Genomic DNA, 24,385 nt, shown 5'->3' with positions numbered 1-24,385 from the left:
AAAAAGGAATGTAAATAAGTTAGAAATTGTGCTACTAATGCACAAACACATCTCATAAAAGTAATGATGTTTTTGTTTGGTAAGCTTTTGGAAATTGTAGAAATAAAACATTTTCCTCCTTCAGAAGTAGCTAAGCAGGCTAATGTTTTTTAGCTAATAAATTTGCAAGCTATCATACAGTAGGTGTATATTAATAATTATGTATTTTATATGATTGCATGTCTACTTATATTAAGCACCCACAAGCTACCGGTGGCTGAAAACACAATCATTGCGGGATGAATGGCTGAAGAATTTCCAGGCAGAGGCGGTCCATTTAAAAATCATTCCTTCCTCCCTTGCCCTTTGCCCTGCAAGTGTATACTCGTCAGACGTCATGATAACTCATCAGAACTGTCCACTTAATTTGAAGGCTGGGGGATAGGGTGTGTATTCTAAGTGTTTGGAATGCAGCCATGGTCTCTTTTTTTGTTTGTTTTTTACTAAGGCAACTCCAGAATGCAGGTGTTTCAGCCTAGCTCAGTGCTTTCTGTGGTGGTGGGGCGGGACAGTAGAAAATTGGAGCATTGTGCCGTGATTGACTCAGTGTTCTGTCACTCATGGGGTCCTTACGCAATAGCCAAGCTTAAGTCCTTAGAAAGGGTAGACATCCAACATTTCAGCCCTTTGGTTCCTGCCAAGAAGGCTCAAGGTCATTGGCCACAGAAATGACGTAATATCACGTTATATGTTCAAATCAAAGTTTGTCACGTGCACTGAATACAAAAGGTTTCAGTGAAATGCTTACTTACAAGCGCTAACCAACAGTGCAATTTTTAAGTAAAAAATAGGTATTAGGTAAACAATAGATAAGTAAAGAAATAAAAAAACAGTAAAATGACAGTGAAAATAACAGTAGGGAGGCTATATACAGGTGGTACCGGTACAGAGTCAATGTGCGGGGGCACCGGTTAGTCGGGCTAATTGAGGTATTAAGTACATGTAGGTATAGTTAAAGTGACTATGCATTGATAATAAACGGTTAACCTTTTATTGTCAAAGGTTAAAGTGACTATGCATTGATAATAAACAGAGTAGCAGCAGCGTAAAGTAGGGGGTGTCGGGACACAATGCAAATAGTCCAGGTAGCCAATGTGCGGGGGCACTAGTTAGTCGGTACAGTAGCTTTGATTGGACTGATCATGTCAACATCTTACTTTCACAATCTTAGCTACTGTAGCAGTCACCATGAATCAAGTCTACTGGCAAATCCTTTTTAATCCTTGTCATATGAAGAGAAATTATAGATAAAACGTATCGGTGCTCATCGGCCATTGGACATAAACATTACACAACAATTTGGAGATCGCAAATTCAACAATGAGTGGTTTGTAAGTGTAACGGCGTTCCTCCTCCTCTTCATCCGAAGAGGAGGAGCAGGGATTGAACCAAAATGCAGCTTCTTGAGTTGACATGATTTATTTAAAGAAAACACGAAAACACGAACTTCACTATAAACTAACAAAACAACAAACGGAGTAGACAGACCTGGACGACGAACTTACATGAAACACGAAGAACTCACGAACAGGAAAATTACTACACAAAATGACGAACGAACGAAACAGTCCCGTATGGTGCAACATAGACACAGGAGACAACCACCCACACCAAACAATGTGACAACACCTACCTTAATATGATTCTCAATCAGAGGAGATTAAAACCACCTGCCTCTAATTGAGAACCATATTAGGTACCCATTAACCAACATAGAAACAGAAAACATAGACTGCCCACCCAAACTCACGTCCTGACCAACTAACACATACAAAAACTAACAGAAAACAGGTCAGGAACGTGACATAACCCCCCCCTTAAGGTGCGAACTCCGGGCGCACCAGCACAAAGTCTAGGGTAGGGTCAGGGTGGGCATCTGACCACGGTGGTGGCTCAGGCTCTGGGCGAGGTCCCCACCCCACCATAGTCAATCCCAGCTTACGTCTCTCCCTCAGAATGACCACCCTCTTACTCCACCCACCTAATATACCGGGTAACATCAAAATAAGGGACAGCTCCGGGACAAGGTAGCTCAGGACAGATAGGTAGGTCAGGATAGAGAGGTAGCTCAGGATAGAGAGGTAGCTCAGGATAGAGAGGTAGCTCAGGATAGAGGGGCAACTCCGGACTGAAGGGCAGCTCCGGACAGAGAGACAGCTCTGGACTGAGGGGCAGTTCTGGATACATGGCAGCTCTGGGCTGAGGGACAGCTCATGGTTGGCTGACGGCTCTGGACGCTCATGGCTGGCTGACGGCTCTGGACGCTCATGGCTGGCTGACGGCTCTGGACGCTCATGGCTGGCTGACGGCTCTGGACGCTCATGGCTGGCTGACGGCTCTGGACGCTCATGGCTCGCTGACGGCTCTGGACGCTCATGGCTCGCTGACGGCTCTGGAAGATCCAGTCTGGTTGGCGGCTCTGGCAGATCCTGTCTGGTTGGCGGCTCTGGCAGATCCTGTCTGGTTGGCGGCTCTGGCAGATCCTGTCTGGTTGACGGCTCTGGCAGATCCTGTCTGGTTGGCGGCTCTTGCAGATCCTGTCTAATGAATGGCTCTAGCGGCTCCTGACTGACTATCGGCTCTGACGGCTCGGGACAGACGGGCGGCTCTAATGGCTCGGGACAGACGGATGGCTCAGATGGCGCTGGGGAGACGGATGGCTCAGATGGCGCTGGGGAGACGGATGGCTCAGATGGCGCTGGGGAGACGGATGGCTCAGATGGCGCTGGGGAGACGGATGGCTCAGATGGCGCTGGGGAGACGGATGGCTCAGATGGCGCTGGGGAGACGGATGGCTCTGGCCGGATAAGGCGCACTGTAGACCTGGTGCGTGGTGCCGGAACTGGAGGCACCAGGCTAAGGACACGCACCTTCATGCTAGTGCGGGGAGCAGGGACAGGGCACACTGGACTCTCAAAGCGTACTATTTGCCTGGTGCGTGGTACCGGCACTGGTGGCACCGGGCTGAGGGCACGCACATCAGGACGAGTACGGGGAGAAGGAACAGTGTGTACAGGGCTCTGGAGACGCACAGGTGGCTAAGTGCATGGTGCCGGAACTGGAGGCACTGGGCTGGAGACACGCACCATAGGAAGAGTGCGTGGAGGAGGAACAGGGCTCTGAAAACGCACTGGAAGCCTGGTGCGTGGTGTAGGCACTGGTGGTACTAGGCTGGGGCGAGGAGGTAGCGCCGGAAATACCGGACCGTGCAGGCGTACTGGCTCCCTTGAGCATTGAGCCTGCCCAACCTTACCTGGTTGAATGCTCCCCGTCGCCCGCCCAGTGCGGGGAGGTGGAATAACCCGCACCGGGCTATGTAGGCGAACCGGGGACACCATGCGTAAGGCTGGTGCCATGTAAGCCGGCCCGAGAAGACGCACTGGAGACCAGACGCGTTGAGCCGGCCTCATGACACCTGGCTCAATGCCCAATCTAGCCCTACCAGTGCGGGGAGGTGGAATAACCCGCACCGGGCTATGCACACGTACAGGAGACACCGTGCGCTCTACTGCGTAACACGGTGTCTGCCCGTACTCCCGCTCTCCGCGGTAAGCCTGGGAAGTGGGCGCAGGTCTCCTACCTGCCCTCGGCCCACTACCTCTTAGCCCCCCCCCAAGACATTTTTGGGGTTTCTTCTCGGGCTTCCAGCCACGTCTCCTTGCTGCCTCCTCATACCAACGCTCTTGGGCTCTCGCTGCCTCCATCTCCTCACGAGCGCGGCGATATTCCCCAATATGCGCCCAGTGTCCTTTTCCCTCCAATACTTCCTCCCAAGTCCACGAGTCCTGCTTACTTGGCCGCTGCTCGAATTTCCGCTGCTTGGTTCTGGTATGGTGGGTGGTTCTGTAACGGCGTTCCTCCTCCTCTTCATCCGAAGAGGTGGAGCAGGGATTGAACCAAAATGCAGCTTCTTGAGTTGACATGATTTATTTAAAGAAAACACGAAAACACGAACTTCACTATAAACTAACAAAACAACAAACGGAGTAGACAGACCTGGACGACGAACTTACATGAAACACGAAGAACTCACGAACAGGAAAATGACTACACAAAATGACGAACGAACGAAACAGTCCCGTATGGTGCAACATAGACACAGACACAGGAAACAACCACCCACACCAAACAATGTGACAACACCTACCTTAATATGATTCTCAATCAGAGGAGATGAAAACCACCTGCCTCTAATTGAGAACCATATCAGGTACCCATTAACCAACATAGAAACAGAAAACATAGACTGCCCACCCAAACTCACGTCCTGACCAACTAACACATACAAAAACTAACAGAAAACAGGTCAGGAACGTGACAGTAAGGAATTGGTGACAGTGGCTAACTGCAAGCATTGCAGCTGGAAAGTCGGGAATAAACAGCTCAAACATTCAACTCGGAATTGTAAATCTGTCATCTTTCTCTTTGATGACAAAATTTGTCCACAAAGGACTGCCGCGCCACTTTCCTGTTCAAGCATATCACAACAAATGAGTCCAAAAAAGTATTATGCTGCTTCATAAATTATGTACTGTAGGATGCCAGAGAGATATCTACCCTGTCGCTAAGAAAGTAATACTAAGTGTATGTTGTGTAGTAAGCTGTTAGTAGCCCATGTGCCTCACCCTAGTAATTTGGACTATTTTCACCAACGTGGTATTGTTAACACATTGTTCCTGACCGGTGTGGGCTTGTTTACTAAATTGTTTTGTACAGCTCTGACAGTGCTACTGATAGTAGTGGTGGCACTTGTTTTTTTTAAAGGCACTAAATGAGGCTGAATGAACTGTTTCGCTGCCAGACAAGGCTCCGCTGATAGCCAGGTGTAGCAGTGGTAAGGTGTTTGGACTGCTGTTGGAACAGCTTTATGTAGGCCCTAACAGTTTGTGGGCACCGTTTGCCACCGTTATAGGGCAATTAATGTATTGTTTAGAGTTGTGTTGTGTAGTGGCTTTACTGGCATGCACCCACTTTTGTTAAATTTTCTTCACTAAGATTTACCTGCTAAAATCGCCACTGGTGTTAAGACTTAAAAAGATATAATTGGAATGTTTCCTGCATGGATTTTCGTAGCAGGGAGGCTATCAATGGGGTTATTTATTGGGTGGAGCAAGAAATAAAGGCAGAAGATATAACTGAAGACATCGATGCAGTTGTTGGTGCACGTCGATTGACCTGTATGGTGGACGGAGAAAATAAGTATTCTTCATCCATGCTACTGTTCTTTGATTAAGAGTCTCTCCCTTCTCATATCAAGTTAGGATTCATGAGATACCCTGTAAGAGCTTTTGTGCACAAGCCTCTTCAGCGTCATGAATGTAAAAGATCTGTCAAGTGTGTGCAGAAGGGAAGAATATCGTATACCAGATGAAGGGAAATGCTGCAAATGTGGAGGTGAACATGCGCCTGAATTCTTGGAGAATGAGGTGGCAAGGGTAAGGAGTGTCCAGTCTCCTATCTGGAGGCGTTGAGAAGATTGGAAGGAACAAGTGGCGGGGAATAAGCAATGTGTAACGATCGTCGTCTTCTTCGGACGAGGAATAGGAAGGATTGAACCAAAATGCAGCGTGGTACGTGTCCATGTTAAATTTATTAGGGAGGGTTAGGGAGGGTTTGGCCGGTAGGGTTATCCTTGTCCCATCGCGCACCACCGACTCCTGTGGCGGGCCGGGCGCAGTGCGCGCTAACCAAGGTTGCCAGGTGCACAGTGTTTCCTCCGACACATTGGTGCGGCTGGCTTCCGGGTTGGATGCGCGCTGTGTTAAGAAGCAGTGCGGCTTGGTTGGGTTGTGTTTCGGAGGACGCATGGCTTTCGACCTTCGTCTCTCCTGAGCCCGTACGGGAGTTGTAGCGATGAGACAAGATAGTAATTACTAACAATTGGATACCACGAAATTGGGGAGAAAAAGGGGGTAAAAATGTAAATATATATATATTTTTTTAATTATAACTGAACACTGAACACAAAATAACAAAAGTGAAAAAACGAAAATCGAAACAGTCCTGCAAGGTGACACAACACAAAACAGGAAACAACTACCCACAAACACCAGGTGGGAAAAGGATACCTAAGTATGGTTCTCAATCAGAGACAACGATAGACAGCTGCCTCTGATTGGGAACCATACCAGGCCAAACACATAGAAACAGAAAACATAGAATGCCCACCCCAACTCACGCCCTGACCAAACCAAAATAGAGACATAAAAAAGGAACTAAGGTCAGGACGTGACACAATGGTAGTAGAGCCACCAAGGTTCCTCATCAACCGAGGGATAGTAAAATGCTACATGTTGAAAAGGTGGACTTAGTATTGTTTATTGCAATGATCATAAACTGTACAGCACAAGCGAAGAAGAAGTCTAAGAAAATTGGAGTCATTGGAGTCAGGGTGGTGCGGTCTGCCCAACACATCACCGGGGTCAAACTACCTTCCCTACAGGCCAGCTACAGCACCCGATGTCACAGGAAGACCAAAAAGATCATCAAGGACAACAACCACCCGAGCCACTGCCTGTTCACCCCGCTATCATCCAGAAGGGTAGGTCAGTACCTGTGCATCAAAGCTGGGACCGAGAGACAGAAACAGTTTTTCTGTCTCAAGGCCATCAGACTGTTAAATAGCCATCACTAGCACATTAGAGGCTGCTGCCCTATATACATAGACTTGAAATCACTGGACACTTTAATAATTGGAATACTAGTCACTTTAATATTGTTTACGTTTTGCATTACTCATCGTGTGTGTGTGTGTGTGTGTATACTGTATTCTATCCTATTTTACTGTATCTTAGTCTATGCCGCTCTGACATTGCTCGTCCAAATATTTCTATATTCTTAATTCCATTCCTTTACTTTAGATTGTGGGTATTGTTAGATATTACTTGTTAGATTTGACTGCACTGTTGGAGCTAGAAACACAAGCATTTCACTACACCTGCAATAACATCTGCTAAATGTGTATGTGACAAATTTAATTTGACCTATTTGATTTAGAGGTAATTTTACGAGTCAACTAGTGTTATAACTGGAAGTCTACAGGAACAATTAGCATGCTTGCTGTTCCTGTTCATCCAACTCTGGGGAAGTAAATAAATAGCCTCATTGCCAAAATCTCGAACTATCCTTTTAGTATGGACAAAATTAGTCATTGGCGCCAATTACAGGGGGAGTCTATTTTTGTTGTGGTTATTCTGTAAAATTCGTAGGTGGGCCATTTTTAAATGGTCATTTTCCGGATGGAAAAACAGTCTGTCAACTTAAATGACCAAAACCAGATAGAAAGAATTCAGAGAAAATATTGAACTTAATATATTTTGAATAATACCATCTTTGAGAAGGAACAATCCAATAAAAGCTACACAGTCAGGGAGAATCAGAAATGCAAAAAACAGGCATTTAGGGCACATGCTTCTTGATTGTGTTATGTTTGAGCAGAGGAACACAGCATTGGCCATGGCAAAATGCATAGAATTGCAGGATATTATCTTTAAAAGTGCAACATTTTCTCTCTGCTCAATGAGAAAATGTGTAGATTTGCAGAAAATGTGCTTCACAAAAGCTACTTTTTCTACTTTACCTTTACCCTTCTAGCTATATGGCTGTTCAAGTTTATACTTCCTCTTCCAATGAACTGTGGGGAGGTCAAAATATACAGTATGATGGGGATCCCTGGGTTGTCGGTTTGCCTGAGTGGGGGTCCTTGGGCACAAAGTTTGAAAACCCCTGTATTAGATGGTGTAGGCTACTTTCAGGCATTCATTTCTTAGTCTCTCTTTCACTCCTCTCTCAAGAGGACCTGAGCCCTAGAAGCATGCCTCAGGACTACCTGGCCTGATGACTCCTGGCTGTCCACCTGGTCGTGCTGCTGCTCCAGTTTCAACTGTTCTGCTTGTGGCATAGCACTTTGTGACATCAGCTGACGTAAAAAGTGCTTTAGAAATAGATTTTATTGATAAATGTTTCAGGGTTATTTAATCAGCATTTAATAGTATCAATGAATATTTGATTAACTTATTACTATAAATAGTTAATGATGCGATATTGAATTTGGGTTCAAATTTTGTGACTTAGTAAGTAGTCTAACTCTTGAACTCACCAAAATAAATCCTCTGTTTAGCTTCAACCTCATGATCAACTCTAAACTTAGATGATCTACTTACCTGGGTGAGTTTTAATTGGAGTAATGTATGTGTGTGTGGAAGCTACATTGAAAAGTCCGGAAATGTTATTAACTTTTTGTATTACCAGTCACATTGCGACTAATGGAGAATGAGCAAATGATTACGTTAATATTCCCTTCTGAGCAATGTAGCTTTCATTGGTTGCAATTTATGATCCCTTTTTCCTTATCAATGATTTTAATTTGCTGTCAAAATCACCTCCATTAAGGACATTTACTGGAAGACCCTGATCAGACACAAGACAATGACATAGTGGATGGGAAATCTATTAAGACTTCATTTCTTAATGTTTTTTTACAATACAATTTGAACATGGATCAGTCACATTTTGCCTGATTTAAGTTACATAATAAATCCATCAATGATTCAAATGGAAAACAGATTGTATTTTTGCCTTTGGGTCATCCCCAAACTTTCTGGTTACAGAGCTAGAATGAGATTAAGAAGGATTAGACAGTGAAGTCATCAAATTGAAGATTATCCAGGAAGTATATCGGCATTGGAAGCCAAGTTGAACTCCCAATGAATGGAGCTGACTGAAACAATGGCAACAGTTGGCTCCGATACTTCCAGGTCTCGTTTATGACATCTCAGTCTAATCCCTCTTTCTCTCATATTTTTTATTTAATTTTTTTATAAAACTTGACTATTTACCTAGTCAAGTCAGTTAAGTTAATATTCTCCTCACATAAGTCGGGTGATATCAGAACAGATTTAGGGGAAGAGCTTTCACAGATTCAGATGAACACCCACTTTCACAGTAGTCGTCCTCTGTTAAAATGTTGATTTATCACCGCCTCTAATGTTCTTGACATACCGTTTGTGAGTTCAAGGAGATTCATGAAATAATGTTTATTGCCTGCTTACATTGAATCATAATTTACCCTCCAATATCCCTGTGTTTTGGCTTTGTTGGTATACCCCAGGTTTTGTGGAGGGAAACCTTTCTCTTCAAGCAGACTGCTCTGTCTCATGACGGTCTGTGAATGGAACAGTAACTGTTTGCTCTGTCCTCCTAGGTGTCTGGGAGTCAGTTTGAGCATTTCATTGTGTTTTGGCCTGATTTTGGCTACATTCATTACTGATCTAAAGTGTGACGGAAAAGCAGCCAAGAAGTGCTCAGCATATGTGGGAAGTCCTTCAAGACTGTTGGAAAAGCATTCCAGATGAAGCCGGTTGAGAGAATGCCAAGAGTGTGCAAAGCTGTCATCAAGGCAAAGGATGGCTACTTTTGAAGAATCTAAAATATATTTTGATGTAACACTTTTTTGGTTACTACATGATTCCATATGTGTTATTTCATAGTTTTGATATCTTCACTATTATTCTACAATGTTGAAAATAGTAAAAATAAAAACCCTTGAATGAGTAGGTGTGTCCAAACTTCTGAATGGGACTGTATATTTGAGCAATAAGGCCTGAGGTGTAGTATATGGCCAATATACCACGGCTAAGGGCCGAGGTGCCAAACCCCCGAGGTGCCTTATTGCTATTATGAACTAGTTACCAACGTAATTATAGCAGTAAAAATAAATGTTTTGTCATACCCATGGTATACGGTCTGATATACCATGGCTGTCAGCCAATCAGCTTTCAGGGCTCGAACCACCCAGTTTATAATTTATTTTTGTCTACTGTAAATATGAGCACCCCACTGCTTTTGCAACTGCACCTTTGCCCTTGAAGTCCTGCGTCCACGTGTATGTGTAGACTACCATCTTCTTCGGACGCCAGGTCCCGGTAAATTCTTAACGGGAAAGAGTTGAACATTTTCTTTCTCTTCTGTTCATGCTGCTGGGTTGAACAGTGAGGTAGTGACAGATGCTACAATAACTCAGGTCTGTGTGTAGAGTGCCTTCAGAAAGCATTCATACACCTTGACTTACTCCACTTTGTGTTAGAGCCTGAATTCAAAATGGATGACGAAATAAATCTCACCCATCTACACATTTAATACATTTTTTGCAAATGTATTGAAAATGAAATATAGAAATATCTCATTTAGATAAGTATTCAAACCCCTGAGTCAATACATGTTAGAATCACCTTTGTCAGTGATTACAGCTGTGAACCTTTCTGGGTCTAACAGCTTTGCATACCTGGACTGTACAAAACTTGCACATTATTTAAATTCTTCAAGCTCTGTCAAGTTGGTTGTTGACCATTACTAGACAGCCATTTAAGTATTGCCTTAGATTTTCAAGTCGATTTAAGCCTAAACTAAGTAACTCCAGTGTATATTTGGCCTTGTGTTTTAGGTTATTGTCCTGCTGAAAGGAGAATTTGTCTCCCAGTGTCTGTTGGAAGCAGACTAAACCAGGTTTTCCTCTAGGATTTTGCCTGTGCTTAGCTCTATTCCATTTTATTTTTATCCTATTGCCAATAACAAGCATACCCACAACATGATGCAGCCACCAGCATGCTCGAAAATATGAAGACTGGTACTCGTGTTTTGTTTGACCCAAACATAAACGATGTATCAAAGACCTTCAAATGTTTTAATCCTTCTTGGTGTAATATCATTTGTGGATTCAAATAAAGTATTTAGTGTGTAAGGACATGTTTCATCATATTGAACAAAAGACACCAAGTCCTGTCTTTATGCTGCTTAGTTTAATTCAGACCAACCACCACAGTTCTTAGTTTAATTCAGACCAACCACCACAGTTCTTAGTTCAATTCAGACCAACCACCACAGTTCTTAGTTAAATCAGACCAACCACCACAGTTCTTAGTTCAAATTAGACCAACCACCACAGTTCTTAGTTAAATCAGACCAACCACCACAGTTCTTAGTTCAAATCAGACCAACCACCACAGTTCTTAGTTCAAATCAGACCAACCACCACAGTTCTTAGTTCAAATTAGACCAACCACCACAGTTCTTAGTTAAATCAGACCAACCACCACAGTTCTTAGTTCAATTCAGACCAACCACCACAGTTCTTAGTTCAAATCAGACCAACCACCACAGTTCTTAGTTCAAATCAGACCAACCACCACAGTTCAGAAAATCAACATTGTTTTGAAGAAATACTTTAGTAAACAAAATGCACAAAGTATTATGTCACAGTGTTATTTGAAGAATAGTTTATTTTTGGGGTTAATGTTTTATTTCTCCATGCTTCCTCCTGACCGTGCCTTGCTGCAGCACAAGAGGGGCCTCATTATGTTTTTACTACACACAAATTATGCCTGACGAAATACACAATCAATGGGATTTACACATTTTGAACTTGACATGGAAATATGCAATTTACATAGATTTTACACTCAATTGAGACTTCAGAGGAGAGAAGACAGGAAAGAAAGACAAATTCACCCAATGAAGAGGAGATATCCAAGAAGTCTCTCTGGTCTTTGTTCCTCGGAGAAGATCTCCTGCAAGACAAAAACGGTCAGCCCCAGTGTTCTACTTCCCAGTTGTGTGTGTGTGTGTGTGCGTGCATTACCGTATGCGTGCGCGCCTCACATTTAGCCACAGGTGTAAGCCACATCCAGGTACTTGTAGGTTCCTACACAGGGATCTCCATACAGAGAGTTGAACACTGGGACGTCACACTGGCTCTTCCCATCACACCTGCGTCAACAACAGGTACAGGTTAAAACTACAGTCATGTTTCTACAGTACAGGTTAACAGTACAGTCATGTTTCTACAGTACAGGTTAACAGTACAGTCATGTTTCTACAGTACAGGTTAACACTACAGTCATGTTTCTACAGTACTGGTTAACACTACAGTCGTGTTTCTACAGTACAGGTTAACACTACAGTCATGTTTCTACAGTACAGGTTAACACTACAGTCATGTTTCTACAGTACAGGTTAACACTACAGTCATGTTTCTACAGTACAGGTTAACACTACAGTCATGTTGCTACAGTACAGGTTAACACTACAGTCATGTTTCTACAGTACAGGTTAACACTACAGTCATGTTTCTACAGTACAGGTTAACACTACAGTCATGTTTCTACAGTACAGGTTAACACTACAGTCATGTTTCTACAGTACAGGTTAAAACTACAGTCGTGTTTCTACAGTACAGGTTAACACTACAGTCATGTTTCTACAGTACAGGTTAACACTACAGTCATGTTTCTACAGTACAGGTTAACACTACAGTCATGTTTCTACAGTACAGGTTAACACTACAGTCATGTTGCTACAGTACAGGTTAACACTACAGTCATGTTTCTACAGTACAGGTTAACACTACAGTCATGTTTCTACAGTACAGGTTAACACTACAGTCATGTTTCTACAGTACAGGTTAACACTACAGTCATGTTTCTACAGTACAGGTTAACACTACAGTCATGTTTCTACAGTACAGGTTAACACTACAGTCATGTTTCTACAGTACAGGTTAACACGACAGTCATGTTTCTACAGTACTGGTTAACACTACAGTCATGTTTCTACAGTACCGGTTAACACTACAGTCATGTTTCTACAGTACAGGTTAACACTACAGTCATGTTTCTACAGTACAAGTTAACACTACAGTCATGTTTCTACAGTACAGGTTAACACTACAGTCATGTTTCTACAGTACCGGTTAACACTACAGTCATGTTTCTACAGTACAGGTTAACACTACAGTCATGTTTCTACAGTACAGGTTAACACAACAGTCATGTTTCTACAGTACAGGTTAACACTACAGTCATGTTTCTACTGTACAGGTTAACACTACAGTCATGTTTCTACAGTACAGGTTAACACTACAGTCATGTTTCTACAGTACCGGTTAACACTACAGTCATGTTTCTACAGTACAGGTTAACACTACAGTCATGTTTCTACAGTACAGGTTAACACTACAGTCATGTTTCTACAGTACAGGTTAACACTACAGTCATGTTTCTACAGTACAGGTTAACACTACAGTCATGTTTCTACAGTACAGGTTAACACTACAGTCATGTTTCTACAGTACAGGTTAACACTACAGTCATGTTTCTACAGTACAGGTTAACACTACAGTCATGTTTCTACAGTACAGGTTAACACTACAGTCATGTTTCTACAGTACAGGTTAACACTACAGTCATGTTTCTACAGTACTGGTTAACACTACAGTCATGTTTCTATAGTACAGGTTAACACTACAGTCATGTTTCTACAGTACAGGTTAACACTACAGTCATGTTTCTACAGTACAGGTTAACAGTACAGTCATGTTTCTACAGTACAGGTTAACACTACAGTCATGTTTCTACAGTACAGGTTAACACGACAGTCATGTTTCTACAGTACCGGTTAACACTACAGTCATGTTTCTACAGTACAGGTTAACACTACAGTCATGTTTCTACAGTACAGGTTAACACTACAGTCATGTTTCTACAGTACAGGTTAACACGACAGTCATGTTTCTACAGTACAGGTTAACACTACAGTCATGTTTCTACAGTACAGGTTAACACTACAGTCATGTTTCGACAGTACAGGTTAACACGACAGTCATGTTTCTACAGTACCGGTTAACACGACAGTCATGTTTCTACAGTACAGGTTAACACTACAGTCATGTTTCTACAGTACAGGTTAACACTACAGTCATGTTTCTACAGTACAGGTTAACACGACAGTCATGTTTCTACAGTACAGGTTAACACTACAGTCATGTTTCTACAGTACAGGTTAACACTACAGTCATGTTTCTACAGTACAGGTTAACACTACTGTCATGTTTCTACAGTACTGGTTAACACTACAGTCATGTTTCTACAGTACAGGTTAACAGTACAGTCATGTTTCTACAGTACAGGTTAACACTACAGTCATGTTTCTACAGTACAGTTTAACACTACAGTCATGTTTCTACAGTACAGTTTAACACTACAGTCATGTTTCTACAGTACAGGTTAACACTACAGTCATGTTTCTACAGTACAGGTTAACACTACAGTCATGTTTCTACAGTACAGGTTAACACTACAGTCATGTTTCTACAGTACAGGTTAACACTACAGTCATGTTTCTACAGTACTGGTTAACACTACAGTCATGTTTCTATAGTACAGGTTAACACTACAGTCATGTTTCTACAGTACTGGTTAACACTACAGTCATGTTTCTACAGTACAAGTTAACAGTACAGTCATGTTTCTACAGTACAGGTTAACACTACAGTCATGTTTCTACAGTACAGGTTAACACGACAGTCATGTTTCTACAGTACAAGTTAACACTACAGTCATGTCTCTACAGTACAGGTTAACACTACAGTCATGTTTCTACAGTACAGGTTAACACTACAGTCATGTTTCTACAGTACAGGTTAACACTACAGTCATGTTTCTACAGGACAGGTTAACACTACAGTCATGTTTCTACAGTACTGGTTAACACTACAGTCATGTTTCTATAGTACAGGTTAACACTACAGTCATGTTTCTACAGTACAGGTTAACACTACAGTCATGTTTCTACAGTACAGGTTAACACGACAGTCATGTTTCTACAGTACAAGTTAACACTACAGTCATGTCTCTACAGTACAGGTTAACACTACAGTCATGTTTCTACAGTACAGGTTAACACTACAGTCATGTTTCTACAGTACAGGTTAACACTACAGTCATGTTTCTACAGTACAGGTTAACACGACAGTCATGTTTCTACAGTACCGGTTAACACTACAGTCATGTTTCTACAGTACAGGTTAACACTACAGTCATGTTTCTACAGTACAGGTTAACACTACAGTCATGTTTCTACAGTACAGGTTAACACGACAGTCATGTTTCTACAGTACAGGTTAACACTACAGTCATGTTTCTACAGTACAGGTTAACACTACAGTCATGTTTCGACAGTACAGGTTAACACGACAGTCATGTTTCTACAGTACCGGTTAACACTACAGTCATGTTTCTACAGTACAGGTTAACACTACAGTCATGTTTCTACAGTACAGGTTAACACTACAGTCATGTTTCTACAGTACAGGTTAACACGACAGTCATGTTTCTACAGTACAGGTTAACACTACAGTCATGTTTCTACAGTACAGGTTAACACTACAGTCATGTTTCTACAGTACAGGTTAACACTACAGTCATGTTTCTACAGTACAGGTTAACACTACAGTCATGTTTCTACAGTACAGGTTAACACTACAGTCATGTTTCTACAGTACAGGTTAACACTACAGTCATGTTTCTACAGTACTGGTTAACACTACAGTCATGTTTCTACAGTACAGGTTAACACGACAGTCATGTTTCTACAGTACAGGTTAACACTACAGTCATGTTTCTACAGTACAGGTTAACACTACAGTCATGTTTCTACAGTACAGGTTAACACTACAGTCATGTTTCTACAGTACCGGTTAACACTACAGTCATGTTTCTACAGTACAGGTTAACACTACAGTCATGTTTCTACAGTACAGGTTAACACTACAGTCATGTGTCTACAGTACAGGTTAACACTAGTCATGTTTCTACAGTACAGGTTAACACTACAGTCATGTTTCTACAGTACAGGTTAACAGTACAGTCATGTTTCTACAGTACAGGTTAACACTACAGTCATGTTTCTACAGTACAGGTTAACAGTACAGTCATGTTTCTACAGTACAGGTTAACACTACAGTCATGTTTCTACAGTACAGGTTAACACTACAGTCATGTTTCTACAGTACAGGTTAACACTACAGTCATGTTTCTACAGTACAGGTTAACACTACAATCATGTTTCTACAGTACAGGTTAACAGTACAGTCATGTTTCTACAGTACAGGTTAACACGACAGTCATGTTTCTACAGTACAGGTTAACACTACAGTCATGTTTCTACAGTACCGGTAAACACTACAGTCATGTTTCTACAGTACAGGTTAACACTACAGTCATGTTTCTACAGTACAGGTTAACACTACAGTCATGTCTTTACAGTACAGGTTAACACTACAGTCATGTTTCTACAGTACAGGTTAACACTACAGTCATGTTTCTACAGTACAGGTTAACACTACAGTCATGTTTCTACAGTACAGGTTAACACTACAGTCATGTTTCTACAGTACAGGTTAACACTACAGTCATGTTTCTACAGTACAGGTTAACACTACAGTCATGTTTCTACAGTACAGGTTAACACTACAGTCATGTTTCTACAGTACAGGTTAACACTACAGTCATGTTTCTACAGTACAGGTTAACACTACAGTCATGTTTCTACAGTACTGGTTAACACTACAGTCATGTTTCTATAGTACAGGTTAACACTACAGTCATGTTTCTACAGTACTGGTTAACACTACAGTCATGTTTCTACAGTACAAGTTAACAGTACAGTCATGTTTCTACAGTACAGGTTAACACTACAGTCATGTTTCTACAGTACTGGTTAACACTACAGTCATGTTTCTATAGTACAGGTTAACACTACAGTCATGTTTCTACAGTACTGGTTAACACTACAGTCATGTTTCTACAGTACAAGTTAACAGTACAGTCATGTTTCTACAGTACAGGTTAACACTACAGTCATGTTTCTACAGTACAGGTTAACACGACAGTCATGTTTCTACAGTACAAGTTAACACTACAGTCATGTCTCTACAGTACAGGTTAACACTACAGTCATGTTTCTACAGTACAGGTTAACACTACAGTCATGTTTCTACAGTACAGGTTAACACTACAGTCATGTTTCTACAGTACAGGTTAACACTACAGTCATGTTTCTACAGTACAGGTTAACACGACAGTCATGTTTCTACAGTACAGGTTAACACGACAGTCATGTTTCTACAGTACAGGTTAACACTACAGTCATGTTTCTACAGTACAGGTTAACACTACAGTCATGTTTCTACAGTAAAGGTTAACACTACAGTCATGTTTCTACAGTACAGGTTAACAATACAGTCATGTTTCTACAGTACAGGTTAACACTACAGTCATGTTTCTACAGTACTGGTTAACACTACAGTCATGTTTCTACAGTACAGGTTAACACGACAGTCATGTTTCTACAGTACAGGTTAACACTACAGTCATGTTTCTACAGTACAGGTTAACAGTACAGTCATGTTTCTACAGTACAGGTTAACACTACAGTCATGTTTCTACAGTACCGGTTAACACTACAGTCATGTTTCTACAGTACAGGTTAACACTACAGTCATGTTTCTACAGTACAGGTTAACACTACAGTCATGTGTCTACAGTACAGGTTAACACTAGTCATGTTTCTACAGTACAGGTTAACACTAGTCATGTTTCTACAGTACAGGTTAACACTACAGTCATGTTTCTACAGTACAGGTTAACAGTACAGTCATGTTTCTACAGTACAGGTTAACACTACAGTCATGTTTCTACAGTACAGGTTAACAGTACAGTCATGTTTCTACAGTACAGGTTAACACTACAGTCATGTTTCTACAGTACAGGTTAACAGTACAGTCATGTTTCTACAGTACAGGTTAACACTACAGTCATGTTTCTACAGTACAGGTTAACACTACAGTCATGTTTCTACAGTACAGGTTAACACTACAGTCATGTTTCTACAGTACAGGTTAACACTACAGTCATGTTTCTACAGTACAGGTTAACACTACAGTCATGTTTCTACAGTACAGGTTAACACTACAGTCATGTCTCTACAGTACAGGTTAACACTACAGTCATGTTTCTACAGTACAGGTTAACACTACAGTCATGTTTCTACAGTACAGGTTAACACTACAGTCATGTTTCTACAGTACAGGTTAACACTACAGTCATGTTTCTACAGTACAGGTTAACACTACAGTCATGTTTCTACAGTACAGGTTAACACTACAGTCATGTTTCTACAGTACAGGTTAACACTACAGTCATGTCTCTACAGTACAGGTTAACACTACAGTCATGTTTCTACAGTACAGGTTAACACTACAGTCATGTTTCTACAGTACAGGTTAACACTACTGTCATGTTTCTACAGTACTGGTTAACACTACAGTCATGTTTCTACAGTACAGGTTAACAGTACAGTCATGTTTCTACAGTACAGGTTAACACTACAGTCATGTTTCTACAGTACAGGTTAACACTACTGTCATGTTTCTACAGTACAGGTTAACACTACAGTCATGTTTCTACAGTACTGGTTAACACTACAGTCATGTTTCTACAGTACAGGTTAACACTACAGTCATGTTTCTACAGTACAGGTTAACACTACAGTCATGTTTCTACAGTACTGGTTAACACTACAGTCATGTTTCTACAGTACAGGTTAACACTACAGTCATGTTTCTACAGTACTGGTTAACACTACAGTCATGTTTCTACAGTACAGGTTAACACTACAGTCATATTTCTACAGTACAGGTTAACACTACAGTCATGTTTCTACAGTACAGGTTAACACTACAGTCATGTTTCTACAGTACAGGTTAACACTACAGTCATGTTTCTACAGTACAGGTTAACACTACAGTCATGTTTCTACAGTACAGGTTAACACTACAGTCATGTTTCTACAGTACAGGTTAACAGTACAGTCATGTTTCTACAGTACTGGTTAACACTACAGTCATGTTTCTACAGTACAGGTTAACACTACAGTCATGTTTCTACAGTACAGGTTAACACTACAGTCATGTTTCTACAGTACAGGTTAACACTACAGTCATGTTTCTACAGTACATGTTAACACTACAGTCATGTTTCTACAGTACAGGTTAACACTACAGTCATGTTTCTACAGTACAGGTTAACACTACAGTCATGTTTCTACAGTACAGGTTAACACTACAGTCATGTTTCTACAGTACAGGTTAACACTACAGTCATGCATTTCTACAGGTAGAATTTAACACAACAGTACATAACTGCAGGTTTCATTACCTCGTTGCCACCTTACTGGCAGTGGTGGATTGGCTGAGGCAGTTGGTGTTGGCTAGTTGGTTAGCGGGCCGATTAAAGGAACACACTAGCTGGTCACGGCGGCCATAGTTGGCACTGTGGATCTGGATCGTACCTTCATCTGAGGGAGATGAGGAGGAGAGGTAAGACTGGATGTCTTTGGTGTGATCTAGTGATGGTAATATAAACCGTATATAATACTGCTCTACTATGCTATTATATAATATATATATCATCATATGAGAGAAGAATATATTGTACAGCAGAGTGTTGACAAGCTTACCACATTCTAGAACATTAGAGCCTTACCACATTCTAGTAGAACATCAGAGCCTTACCACATTCTAGTAGAACATCAGAGCCTTACCACATTCTAGTAGAACATCAGAGCCTTACCACATTCTAGTAGAACATCAGAGCCTTACCACATTCTAGTAGAGCATCAGAGCCTTACCACATTCTAGTAGAACATCAGAGCCTTACCACATTCTAGTAGAACATCAGAGCCTTACCACATTCTAGTAGAACATCGGAGACTTACCACATTCTAGTAGAACATCAGAGCCTTACCACATTCTAGTAGAACATCGGAGACTTACCACATTCTAGTAGAACATCAGAGCCTTACCACATTCTAGTAGAACATCGGAGCCTTACCACATTCTAGTAGAACATCAGAGCCTTACCACATTCTAGTAGAACATCAGAGCCTTACCACATTCTAGGAGAGCATCAGAGCCTTACCACATTCTAGGAGAGCATCAGAGCCTTACCACATTCTAGGAGAGCATCAGAGCCTTACCACATTCTAGGAGAGCATCAGAGCCTTCACACGTGATGCTGCGTGCTGCCAGGACAAACAAAACAGGAATTACACACCACACTGGCCACTGCTGGGCAGACAAATAAAGACATACCTTTTTATAGCAGACATTAGCCTGGTGTAGTATTTTGTATTATTATACATAGAAACAGACTGACTTGCTAGGATGCAGGTGTAGGTGGTTTCCAGGTATTTGTAGATTCCAACACAGGGGTCAGAAGTACGGAAGACTTCAGTGTTCACTTCACACACCTGTTTCCCATTGCACCTGGTGGATATCAGGAGGTAAGATGAGCTATGGCTGGGATTTAATCAAATGTGTTGTCAACAAGCATGCAGCGCTTGACATTTAAAGCAGACATCTGCAGTGTTTACCGGTAACGTCAAGAAAATTGGCTTTAAAAAGGCACATTGACGATACTGCAATGTGCTTTCAACAACGCGCCTCTGACTGAATCCCAGCCTGTCTTTATCAAATAAACACTGACTGAGTACCTCTGTGAGAAGACCTCCAGGGTGCCTGTCTTTATCAAATAAACACTGACTGAGTACCTCTGTGAGAGGACCTCCAGGGTGCCTGTCTTCATCAAATAAACACTGACTGAGTACCTCTGTGAGAGGACCTCCAGGGTGCCTGTCTTCATCAAATAAACACTGACTGAGTACCTCTGTGAGAGGACCTCCAGGGTGCCTGTCTTTATCAAATAAACACTGACTGAGTACCTCTGTGAGAGGACCTCCAGGGTGCCTGTCTTTATCATATAAACACTGACTGAGTACCTCTGTGAGAGGACCTCCAGGGTGCCTGTCTTTATCAAATAAACACTGACTGAGTACCTCTGTGAGAGGACCTCCAGGGTGCCTGTCTTTATCAAATTAACACTGACAGAGTACCTCTGTGAGAGGACCTCCAGGGTGCCTGTCTTTATCAAATAAACACTGACTGAGTACCTCTGTGAGAGGACCTCCAGGGTGCCTGTCTTTATCAAATAAACACTGACTGAGTACCTCTGTGAGAGGACCTCCAGGGAGCCTGTCTATCAAATAAACACTGACTGAGTACCTCTGTGAGGACCTCCAGGGTGCCTGTCTTTATCAAATAAACACTGACTGAGTACCTCTGTGAGAGGACCTCCAGGGTGCCTGTCTTTATCAAATAAACACTGACTGAGTACCTCTGTGAGAGGACCTCCAGGGTGCCTGTCTATCAAATAAACACTGACTGAGTACCTCTGTGAGAGGACCTCCAGGGTGCCTGTCTTTATCAAATTAACACTGACTGAGTACCTCTGTGAGAGGACCTCCAGGGTGCCTGTCTTTATCAAATAAACACTGACTGAGTACCTCTGTGAGAGGACCTCCAGGGTGCCTGTCTTTATCAAATAAACACTGACTGAGTACCTCTGTGAGAAGACCTCCATGGTGCCTGTCTATCAAATAAACACTGACTGAGTACCTCTGTGAGAGGACCTCCAGGGTGCCTGTCTATCAAATAAACACTGACTGAGTACCTCTGTGAGGACCTCCAGGGTGCCTGTCTTTATCAAATAAACTCTGACTGAGTACCTCTGTGAGAGGACCTCCAGGGTGCCTGTCTATCAAATAAACACTGACTGAGTACCTCTGTGAGGACCTCCAGGGTGCCTGTCTTTATCAAATAAACTCTGACTGAGTACCTCTGTGAGAGGACCTCCAGGGTGCCTGTCTATCAAATAAACACTGACTGAGTACCTCTGTGAGAGGACCTCCAGGGTGCCTGTCTTTATCAAATAAACACTGACTGAGTACCTCTGTGAGAGGACCTCCAGGGTGCCTGTCTATCAAATAAACACTGACTGAGTACCTCTGTGAGAGGACCTCCAGGGTGCCTGTCTGTGAACACTGTGTGTTGGTCAGCTGGTCAGCAGGTCGTCCTTCTCTGCATGTGGTTCCGTCAGTCCGTCCGTACAGAGCTCTCTCAATGAAGATCACTCCAGAATCTAGCAGGGCAAGAAACACAATGTAAAGAAACAGACAGCACTATGGAGAGACCATCAGGATAGAATGTGTGTGTTCTTACCACAGATCAGGAACTGGACGTTTTCTCCATTGTCACAGGTGACCACTCTAGTCGCTGAGTGAGAAACAATCACCATCACATTATAGACGTAGATGCGCGTACACACACAACCACCCACACACACTAACATAGACAACCACCCACACACACAAACATAGACAACCACCCCCCCACATAACCAAAGACAACCACCCACACACACAACCACACACACAAACATAGACAACCACCCACACACACAACCATAGACAACCACCCACACACACAACCATAGACAACCACCCACACACACAACCACCCACACACACAAACATACACAACCACCCACACACACAACCACCCACACACACAAACACACACAAACATAGACAACCACCCACACACACAAACATAGACAATCACCCACACACACAACCACCCACACACACAAACATAGACAACCACCCACATACACAACCATAGACAACCACCCATACACACAACCACCCACACACACAAACATAGACAACCACCCACACACACAACCACCCACACACACAAACATAGACAACCACCCACACACAAACATAGACAACCACCCACACTAACAAACATACACAACCACCCACACACACAAACATAGACAACCACCCACACTAACAAACATACACAACCACCCACACACAACCACCCACACACACAAACATAGACAACCACCCACACACACACACAACCACCCACACACACAAACATACACAACTACCCACACCAACGTACCTGCAGCTGGTAGTGTACAGCAAACTGCAGCCAGCACTGAAACACATCACACAGCTGGTTCAGCTTTTTTAACCTTGGTTAGTCTCTTCGCAATTCTTTACAGGAGAAGAGTAGTGTACAGCATATACAGTAAGTATATACATACTGTACAGTATATAGTATGGTACAGAGTATAGACAGACATGGAACATCACCTCGTCCTCAGATAGGGCTACCCAGACTCCCCTTTTACGGTGCTGCTACTCTCTGTTTATAATCTATGCATGGTCACTTTAACTCTACCTACATATTACCTCAATTACCTCGACTAACCGGTGCCCCCGCACATTGACTCTGTACCGGTACCCCCTGTATATAGCCTCGCTTGTTATTTTACTGCTGCTGTTAAATTATTTGTTACTTTTATTTTCTATTTTCAATTTTTTACTTAACACTTATTCTTAAAACTTCTTAAAGCATTGTTAGTTAAGGGCTCGTAAGTAAGCATTTCATTGTAAGGTCTACACTTGTTGTACTTGGCGCATGTGACAAATAAAATGTGATTTGATTTGATACAGGATGCTGTATACTAGACCTGTGTCATACTGTTTATATTGGACTTCAATTACTTTCAATACAAACTGATACATTTAGAAGCTTCTGGAAAAAACTGGAATGTATATTTTAAACTCTGTCAAATGCGTATTTTGTTACAAGTCAGTCAGTATACTCACAGGTGAACGCAGTCAGTCTTACAAGGCGCATGATGCTGGGTACAGGTGTGGTAGTAGCTGGTTCAGTTGTAGTAGTAACAGGTAAGATGTTACAGATGGTCACCTGGACAAATACACTTGATATTTATGTGGTATTTTACTTCCTTAACATACCCCCCTCATTACCTTATTTACTAACCTTTATTGATACTAGTCAAGAACAGATCCTTGTTGGCAAAGCATCAACCAGGAACACAAACTTCTTCAGCAGATTAGCAGTCATCTTGGCAACACTGAACAAACATTTCAAAACAGCTCAAACCACAAGTGTTTGATGATGTGTCGTCCATGGTCGCGGGAAGATGTTTTGGGTTAAGTGATGCTGTCGTAATAAAGGCAAACACAATACAACGAGACAGTGGATGGGAAATCTATTAAGACTTTTAATTTCTTAATGTTTTTTTACAATACAATTTGAACACGTATTGATAACATTTTGCCTGAATAAGTTACATAATAAATAAATCGAATTAAATACTGATTGTATTTTTGCCATTGGGTCATCCCCACACTATCTGGTTACAGTACTAGAATGAGATGAAGAGAGATTAGACAGTGATGTTATCAATCTGAAGATTATCCAGGAAGTATATTGGCATTGGAAGCCAAGTTGAACTCCCAATGGATGGAGCTGACTGAAACAATGGCAACAGTTGGCTACGATACTTCCTGATCTCGATTATGACAACGTCTCAGTCTCATCCCTCTTTGTCTCATTCTGGCTTCAGAAAGCCTAAAGGGGGAAAGAAATACCTTCACAACACAGACAGACAGACAGACAGACAGACAGACAGACAGACAGACAGACAGACAGACAGACAGACAGACAGACAGACAGACAGACAGACAGACAGACAGACAGACAGACAGACAGACAGACAGACAGACA

The 24,385-nt window shown here is 42.1% G+C and overlaps 1 protein-coding gene across 1 annotated transcript in view; it reads right to left on the bottom strand.

Annotated features, from left to right (window-relative positions):
* The window catches only part of LOC139572563 (L-rhamnose-binding lectin CSL1-like), a 42,968-nt gene extending 19,398 nt beyond the window's left edge, over nucleotides 1–23,570 (bottom strand). Inside the window, exons 1-8 of the mRNA XM_071395273.1 lie at nucleotides 23,458–23,570; nucleotides 22,745–22,780; nucleotides 21,989–22,042; nucleotides 21,773–21,908; nucleotides 20,088–20,197; nucleotides 19,909–19,953; nucleotides 19,089–19,227; nucleotides 11,700–11,802 (exon numbers count right to left, since the gene is read on the bottom strand). Coding sequence (XP_071251374.1) covers nucleotides 11,700–11,802; nucleotides 19,089–19,227; nucleotides 19,909–19,953; nucleotides 20,088–20,197; nucleotides 21,773–21,908; nucleotides 21,989–22,042; nucleotides 22,745–22,780; nucleotides 23,458–23,488 — 654 coding nt within the window. The 5' untranslated portion in view covers nucleotides 23,489–23,570. The remainder of the gene's footprint in view (nucleotides 1–11,699; nucleotides 11,803–19,088; nucleotides 19,228–19,908; nucleotides 19,954–20,087; nucleotides 20,198–21,772; nucleotides 21,909–21,988; nucleotides 22,043–22,744; nucleotides 22,781–23,457) is intronic.
* Nucleotides 23,571–24,385: the final 815 nt, after the last annotated feature.

This window comes from Salvelinus alpinus, chromosome 4 (assembly GCF_045679555.1).
Source record: "Salvelinus alpinus chromosome 4, SLU_Salpinus.1, whole genome shotgun sequence".
In the NCBI taxonomy this organism is placed as follows: domain Eukaryota; kingdom Metazoa; phylum Chordata; class Actinopteri; order Salmoniformes; family Salmonidae; genus Salvelinus; species Salvelinus alpinus.
Note: the sequence above shows the minus strand (reverse complement) of the source record. Positions and strands in the feature narration are given on the sequence as shown.